Here is an 8,863-nt window from a genome sequence, read left to right on the forward strand (position 1 = left end):
ACTGAGCAGCAGAGAGAGACAGGTTTAAAACAGGGATGTCATGCTGTGATTGGCTTGTGAAATTCATGGCTGCTTCTGATTGGTTAAAATAAAAGTGCCTCTAACAGCTGTTCGGTTTAGAAGAGAGAGAAAAGTGTTTAAGTTTAGAAGTCTTCCTGAAGGAATTTATGCTGTGCTCCATGTAATGTAATGTAATGTAATGTAATTGTGTGCATTCAAAAGTCAATTCAAGGAACAGCTTCAATTCTAGCTTCAGTACGGTGGCTGCGTACGAGCTAAAGCTAAAGAGAGTTTCAAGCGTCCTGGAAGAAGAAGGAGCTTTTCTTGGGCGGCAGTAGAGGATGTCGATGAAACAACTACAACGTTTTGCAAGTTTGAGTCCAAGGCAGATAGTGTTTTCATAAAACATGTCTCATTTGCACATATTGTAGGTTTAGAAACTGAAAAATACAAACTCAAACTCTATGACACATGAATGAGGGTACCTAAAAATGTATGTGGTCAAACACATTGCAGATAGAAACTCTGGTAAGTTCATTATTGTGATTATATTTGATAGCCTTTGTTAAATATTAGCCTCCACTTTCAGAATTACCTTAAACTCATCTCCGACACTGTCCATCAGTGGTGTAGTCTACTGTATTGTAGTGGGTATACTGTACTGTATATATATATATATATATATATATATATATATATATTGTCCTATATATATGGGCCAGAATCTGCCTTTGGGGAAGGGGGTTCTAGGTGTCCTCCCCTCAGGGAAGATTTGACAGCAACTTCATTTTTGTTGCATTTGGATACGCTGTAATGCACCAATTTACAGTGGAAATCCCTTTATTTAGCCTATGCGGAAAAAAATACCCACAGATGACAATTCAAAATATATCAAAAATATAATAGAAAGTATGTTTTTGTGTGTGTAGTATCTGATTGACTTAAAGTCTGTGGTATAATAAACATGGTTCCATTTGGCTGAGGTATATGGTTAGAGGGCACATTCCAGAGGAAATGGCTCTTGGGGGGCAAATGGGGTTACTGATTGATTGCCCCCAGGACCCGGATTCATCTACCCCCATCATCACACATAGCTCAGCGTTTATGTATTCAGGATTGACCAGAATAACCTCAGAGCGACAAATTTCAAGATTGGGTCAGTCGTCTCTCCAGATGTCCATGGAGTCTGTAAATTGATGCTGAAATCTTTGATGTAATAAACCTTTTTATAATCAAGGACAGTGTCAACGAAGTTCCTTCTCCACTCATCGGCAACGCAGTGCTGCAACTTATTATACCACATGTGTCATTGAGTATTTTTAAGTGGATATATGGAAATCCTGGAGCTTTCTTAGTGGGTATACCTGTGTGTCACGTAGACTGTCCATGATGTATTTATACATTGTAAATAAAGATCAAATAGAACAACTTACTTGAGTCTTTGCAGGTTATTTGATAACTACATATGTATAGGGGCCAGTAAAAATTGATTTTGGGCAAGTCGATTTTTCTTTCACTAACGTTGAACTCTGACTTTTCCTTCAGTAAAAGATCATCAGTACTTCTTTCACACACTCCTGTTGAGAAACCATCAGTGATCTTAAAGGGCAGCACACACAGCTACACACTGGCGACATATGACTCACTTTAAAAACACCCACACGTCTTGTTTGTTTGTTCGGCTGCACACTGGCAGGATCTTGATTCACCGCTGTCCTATATCCTCGCCAACGCTATGCGCTAGTTGTCCAATGTGTGGTTCCTTTGCAGCGTTTGAGAGGATGTAACCCACAAACACTTAGAGATTTAAACTTGCTGTGGAGCTTCAGTGATAACCACAGTCTCCGCATTCTTCCTGCTGATTCCTCGCATCTATATTCACGTCTGTCTTCATAAAAGCTCAGTTTTTTTAGGTCTGCAGCTAACAAAATGCTTGCACTAGTTTTGGCCTAGGTCTGTAAGTTAAGCTATAGACATATCGTTTTTTATTTTTTGTATTTAACCTTTATTTAACCAGGTAGGACGTTGAGAACAGGTTCTCACTTGCAACGGCGACCTGGCGAAGAAAAGCGTAGGCGTGCAAGACAACAAATAGTTTCACATTCAATACAGTACAAGAATACAGAATACAATATGCTACATAAAGTGCAGAACAAGTGGGCATTACAAATGCCAGCACGTAGTGAGGTGTAAGTAAGTCGATGGATGTGCAATATACATGAACAGAGAGTCTATATCACTGCTGAGATGGTGTAAGGAGTCGATGGTTTAATGAGTCAATAAACAGTTAGTCTAGTGGTCTAGTTAGTGAAGTAGATCAGTTATAACACAATGTATATGAATAGACAGTCTAGATAAATGCTGAAGTGTAGTGAAGAGTCAATCTACAGTTAGTGCAAGTTGCAGTCTATTAAATGATGTAGATCAGTGATAATACAATATGCAAGAATAGACAGTCTGTAAATGCTGAGATGTAGTAAAGAGTCAGAGTACAGTTAGTGCAAAGTGTGGTCCAAGTAGTTATGAAGATCAGTAATAACACAGTATACAAACATAGACAGACCATATAAATGCTGAAATGTAGTAAAGAGTCAACATACAATCAGCGCAGATTGTGGACTAGATAGCGAAGTAGATCAGTAGATGTGCAAAAATTGTGTGGCAACAAAGGTGGCAAGAAATAACGGTTGAGCATACTAGGGCAGGTGAATAGTGCAAATTAGCATAAACAAATATGATATGCAACTATGCAATGGGGCACGACAGAGATAATGGAGCAAGAGTGTGCAAAAACAGTGGGTGAGAGACGGGGAGCAGTTAGCACGTACAGTGATCGGACAGGAGCACGGACAGAAGTTCTTTAAAGGTAGTTAGTGGGATAAGGGTTTTGAGTTTTAGGGGTTTTTGTAGTTCATTCCAGTTATTTACAGCTGAGAACTGGAAGGAGTGGTGGCCAAAGCAGGTGTGCGCTTTTGGGGTGACCAAGGAGATGTAACTGCTTGAGCAGAGGTTGCGGATGGGTAAAGCTATAGTGACTAGTGAGCTCAGGTACAGCGGGGCTTTACCTAGCATGGACTTGTAAATGAGTTGGTATCAGTGGGTTAGGCGTCAAGTGTGTAACGAGGGCCAGCCAATTAAAGCATAGAGTTTGCAGTGGTGGGTGTTATAAGGGGCTCTGGTCACAAAACGTATGGCACTGTGATAGAGAACATCCAGTGTTTTCAGGAGAGAGTTTGAGGCAGTTCTGTAAATAACATCACTGAAATCGAGAATTGGTAAGATTGTCATTTTCACCAAAGTGAGTTTGGCAGCGTGAGTGAAAACCGATCCTGGACTTAACTTTAGATTGAAGTTGTTTTATGTGTTGCTGGAAGGAGAGGGCGCTGTCTAACCAGACACCTAGGTATTTGTACTCATTGCACTCACGTTTTCTAATTACAGTCCATCGAGCGTGGTGATGCTGATTGGATGGGCCGGGGTAGGCAGTGATCGATAGAAAAGCATGAACTTGGTTTTGCCGGAGTTTAGAAGTAATTGGAGGTTTTGGAAGGAGTGCTGAATAGCGTAGAAGCTCTCCTGAAGGTTTGATAACACATTATCTAATGAGGGGCCGGATGTGTACAGGATAGTGTCGTCTGCATAGAGGTGGATTTGTGAGGGCCAGGCAGCAAGAGCTACGTCATTGATGTAAAGGGAGAAAAGCATCGGCCCGAGAATCGAACCTTGTGGCACCCCCATGGAGACAGCCTTAGGTCCAGACAACAGGCCCTCAGATTTAACGCACTGGACCCTATCAGAAAAGTAGTTACTGAACCATGCGAGGCAGTCATGGGAAAACCCAAGATTGTTGAGTCTGTCAATGACAATATGATGGTTAACAGAGTCAAATGCCTTGGACAGATCAATGTAAACGGCTGCACAGTAATGCTTTTGGTCAATGGCGACCGTGATGTTGTTTATGACCTTGAGGCTGGCTGTGACCAGCACGGAAGCCAGATTGCATAGTGTAGGATCCCACAGTCTCCCCATTCTTCCTGCTGATTCCTCGCATCTATGTTCACGTCTCTCTTCATAAAAGCTCAGTTTTTGGGGTCGGCAGCTTATAAAAAGTCATGGGTTTTTTACATTGTTGGCAGTGACTATCACCACACAGCAGTGGGGGTGGGACTTAAATGCGCTCTGTCCCTATTGCAGCAGTAAAATGTTGGAACGGAATCACTGCATCCTGTGTTTAAACGTGCACACCACGTCAGATGTTCAGTGAGCCAACGCCATTGCCACATTAGAGTTTTTTCAACGCTTTGACCTCAGGCGCGTGCACGGGAGGGGGAAGAGTACTTGCTGCAGGGCAAGGAGGCATTTCATTGGCTCTTTCCAAGCGGACCGCGAGGCAGTGATTGGTGGGCGTTTTTACAGGATTACAGCAGCCTCAGATGACGGGTCTTTTTCACTCCTTTTTTTTTTAAGAGCCCAGAAGTTATTTATTGCTGTCGGGGTGTAAAGACCATTTCAAACAATATATATATAAAAAGTATATTTTGGAAATAGTTACCAACCCTGCCTGTAAGTGACTTTGAACAGGCACAACACTGACTATGTTTACATGCATATAATAGTCTGGTTTTTGCCCTTATTCCGGAAAAAAAACAATATTCTGACTAAGTTGTTTACACGGCTAATGAAAGTGAATATTCCACTAATATTCCCGTTTACATGTAGCTGGGCAAAATGTGATTTATTCAAAGTTTCCCAGCGGTGGCGGACTTGTTGCACCGTGCGAACACAGCGTCCCTCTTTCATTCCTTCAACCAGCTTCTTGAAAAGGTCACCGTAGCGATGTGTGCTCATATCCAAAAACCCTGTTGATATCCAAGTCTTTGATCATGTTTAAAAGTAGCTGTGTTTCTCCTTCTTATCGGGTCTGCAGCCTTGCAAACTGTTGGCTGGTTGGTTTGTGTACAGCAACCATAGCAACGCATAGAGCTGACCGTAAGCCGTAAACAGGCAAGAGGTCGTAAACTGTCACAAACTGCAGTAAAAACCCCGATTGAGACGCAGATTCTGAATGCGCTGTAAACATGTCCAAAGAATGGCTCTAAAACCTGATTAATACCAGAATATCCCTATTATATTATATTATATAATATTACTATTATTTATCTATTTTTGTTATTGTATTGATATTATTAGTTTTTTATTATTAATTTATGGGGGAAATATTAAAATAAGTGCATTGAAAAACAGCCAACTGTTCTTTTAACTAGCAGCACAGAGACGAGCTGACGTTCATATTCAAAATCAAACTTTATTTCTTTCATGTAACACACAGTTCCTTCAGCACAGAGTGAAACATGAAATACTGTAACGGTGACTTCATAACAATCAGCCATAACATGGCAACACGAGCAACACCAGACGCCTCTCAGCTCCGGCATTTTAAACTTTCTGATCAACAAATAGATCAATAACTAATCGTACTCAAGTCAATATAAATATCCTATAAAAACAAATGTTAAATAGGTCCTCAAATTAAATAGATTCATAATAAATAGAAGTATAAAATGGAAAAGTTGCTGGTATAAAAGGTGATAAATATGATCAACTGTTTGCTGAGCGTTCAGTGGAAACATTTGAAACAGTCGAGGTGTCAGTTAGCGCCGGCCGCGGTGGCGGTGGCGTTTCTTGGCTGGATGCAGAAGTCCTGCAGGTACGTGAACAGGATGTCAATCTCTCCCAACGCTTTGTTTATCCCTCGCTCGCCCCCCATCTGGAACAAACAGACTCACATTAGAAACAACAGAAACACACCAGTACCATTCAGAGGATGTGAAAAGCCGGATTTACATTTTCCTTTGTAGTTTATCTTGACTCAAGCACACACACACACACACACACACACACACACACACACACACACACACACACACACACACACACACACACAGGTTTCTGGCACTATCTTTGTGGGGACCTGTCATTGACATAATGCATTCCCTAGCCCCTTACCCTAACCTTAACCATCACCACTAAATGCCTAACCTTAACCCTTACCCTTACCCTAACCAGAACCTCATTCTAACCCTAATCCTAAAACCAAGTCTTAACCCTCAAACAGACCTTTAACCTTGTGGGGTCCAGCATTTTGGCCCCACAACTATGCATTTCTATTTTAACTGGAGTATGCCCATATTCTCTCCATCACATCTTTTATTGATTATGTGTATGTTAATCTGTAGTATTTGTATATGTTTAAACTAATACACTAAACTAAACCAGAGCAACAAATGAGGATTTAACCGCCGCTGAAAACAGTCCCCAACAAAATGTGTCATTAGGGATAACAAGCTTCTGTACTTTATCATTAATTATTTACATAGTGAGCCTTAAAGAACTAAAAACAATGACGAGCAACCACAGCGGCTCTGTGCTGCTGCACCAAACTCCACTCAAAACAATGACATTTCTGTTGACTTCAGAACAATACGCAGTAAAGACAACGGTGCAGCTTCCTGTCAAAAGTCAAAGTGTTTTCAAATCAGGTGTCACTCGGGTTTAAAATCTCACCTTGGTGAGCTTCTTGCGAAACTCCACAGCGTGGTGATGGTCGTGATAGTGAGTCACATTCTGGAGAGAGAGAGAGAGACAGGTTAGAAGCTGTTATCACTTCAATCTGTTCCCTGTGTGTGTGTGTGTGTGTGTGTGTGTGTGTGTTCCCTTTCTCTGAAAACCACAGAAAGTCGATCAAGATTTAAGATCAACCACACTGCCACCACACACGCCCACACTGTAAAAATCATCTGATTATGTCGGTTTTTATCTGTAAAAAACGTTACTCTGTGACTTTTGCTTTGCTCACCGAGTTCATTTTCTAACTTACTGAATCTTAAAGGAATGGTTTGACTCTTCAAAGTTAAAAAATACGCCACTTTGCTTTCTTGCCGAGTCAGATGAGAAGATAGACACTGACGCGTTATCAGTCTATTCATCTAACTCTCAGCAAGAAAGCAAAGAAACATATTTTTTAACTTTGGGCAGAACCATGCTATTTGTTTCCAGTCTTTATGCTAAGCTAAGCTTCCAGCTTCACACCAAGGGTTGATTTATAGACTGTATGCTAGAACTGAGCTAGAGAAAGAACAGAGAGAGAGAGAGAGAGAGAGAGAGAGAGAGAGAGAGAGAGAGAGAGAGAGGTTCTAACGTTAGATAACGAAAGTGATGGAGCGAGCTAGAGAAAGACCAGAGAGAGAGAGAGAGAGAGACCGAGCGCTGCTAACGTTATGGAAACGACAGGTCTGGCTACTCCACTTGTCATTGGTCGGCTGTCAAAAAAGTGTTAGACGTAGGGCGTTTTTTGAGAACACGGTTTACTCCACAGGACTATAATGTAAAACAGACGCTGGCAGCTTCGAAAAGAGACGCCAAGTGTGAACATAGCCTAAGTTTAGGCACCAAAACGACTAGTTAGGTTAGAAAGAAAGAGTGGGTTCTGATTAAACCCTCTCCCGGGACACGAACACACGTTTCCTGAGGTGAAAATCTTGCGTGTACCCCGGGGACACAAACCCCGCTCTCGTACAGCAAAAACACATGGAATATCACCAGATACTCACACAGCCTTGAGTCTGCAGGTCCTCGCTGACGCGGGTGAGGTCGGTCTTCAGCCGGTGCATGCTGGGATGTGCGTTGTCACGGTGAGGCAGGACGTTGTTCAGGTAGTAGTTGAGGATGTTGGCGTGGAGGCAGCAGATCTTCAGGTGGTCCTGGAGGAAGATCGAGAGGTCAGAGGGTGGAACGTCAGTTGAATGTTGTGCAACAATTACGGCGGCGTTCATTGAAATGGTTCTCACCTGGTCGGTGTTGACTCGGGGCATCAGTCTGGTCCTGGAGTCGTCCTCCGTCTGCACAGCCTGAGCCTAGAGAGGCAGGAAACCAGGTTAGCATCAGAGGCATCATTATTATTTTTTATATTTTTTTGTACTTTAACATAAGAATAGCTTTTAAAGTATTTTGCTACTTTTACTCAACAAATACTTCTTCAATCACTGATTAAAGATGCTAAAAATAAACCTGTTACATTACTAATTAAATACCCAGACTTAATAAATAATTTCTAGTAAGAATAAACATATATTTTTTTTAATTGACCACTCACGTGTTGTGATATGTCGCGGACAGCCTGGTACGTCTCCTGGTTTTGTAGCGGTTGGCTGAGCGGCCGGTCGACAGGAAGCGCTGCTGCCTGCTCGGCCCAGCCAATCAGAAGCAGCGGCAGCAGGAAGAGCACGGCGGCAGCTGGACGGAGGACGGAGCTGACTGTGGTGAGCTTCATATTTCGGCTGGATAAATTATCTTAATCCTTTCAGGAGAGTGTTTTCAACTGCAAGACAGAAACAGATTATACATTATTGCAAAGTTGTTTATAATAATAATAATTATTATTATTATTATTCTTTAATAAAGCAAAAAACTATGTAATGAATCTGCTGCATCTGTATGTGTCCTCACCTGTCAGAGGATGCTGTTGTGAAGTCTCTCTGTGCCCAACTTCTCTTTATACAGACCAATCCTCCGCCCACCCATGAAGAAATATAGGACAGGTAACCATCCAAAAAACCCCAAAACACACACACACACACACACACACACACACACACGAGTCAGTGCTGAGCTGGTACAATCTGTGTTTACGATCACTTCCACAAAGAGGAAATTAACTGTCAAAATCAAAGTGTGACGACAAACTCTGATATTGTTTGTCGTTTGTTCTAATGACTTCTTACCTACTTCTCCAGTGACATAATATCCTCTTTTTTCAGTGTGTGTGTGTGTGTGTACTCCCTGGTGATTTAGAAGCTGGAGGTTA

At 41.8% G+C, this 8,863-nt stretch overlaps 1 protein-coding gene across 1 annotated transcript; it reads right to left on the minus strand.

Annotated features, from left to right (window-relative positions):
* Positions 1-5,285: 5,285 nt before the first annotated feature.
* il22 (interleukin 22) lies at positions 5,286-8,559 on the minus strand. The gene is made up of 6 exons (XM_078242480.1): positions 8,506-8,559; positions 8,153-8,377; positions 7,848-7,913; positions 7,611-7,760; positions 6,565-6,624; positions 5,286-5,767 (listed from the first exon to the last, which is right to left on the minus strand). Exons 2-6 carry the CDS (start codon positions 8,327-8,329, stop codon positions 5,648-5,650), a joined length of 573 nt encoding a protein of 190 aa, XP_078098606.1. The 5' UTR covers positions 8,330-8,377; positions 8,506-8,559; the 3' UTR covers positions 5,286-5,647.
* Positions 8,560-8,863: the final 304 nt, after the last annotated feature.

Source organism: Sander vitreus, chromosome 23, assembly GCF_031162955.1.
Source record: "Sander vitreus isolate 19-12246 chromosome 23, sanVit1, whole genome shotgun sequence".
Classification (NCBI taxonomy): Eukaryota; Metazoa; Chordata; class Actinopteri; order Perciformes; family Percidae; genus Sander; species Sander vitreus.

What these genes read in the sequence shown, in the direction of transcription:
- il22 (XM_078242480.1), bottom strand. Translation starts at nt 8,329, where the DNA reads ATGAAGCTCACCACAGTCAGCTCCGTCCTCCGTCCAGCTGCCGCCGTG. An exon ending in TCCGCGACATATCACAACAC is followed by an intron (nt 7,914 to 8,152) that starts GTGAGTGGTCAA and finishes CTGCCTCTCTAG; the next exon opens with GCTCAGGCTGTGCAGACGGA. An exon ending in TTCGCAAGAAGCTCACCAAG is followed by an intron (nt 5,768 to 6,564) that starts GTGAGATTTTAA and finishes TGTTTGTTCCAG; the next exon opens with ATGGGGGGCGAGCGAGGGAT.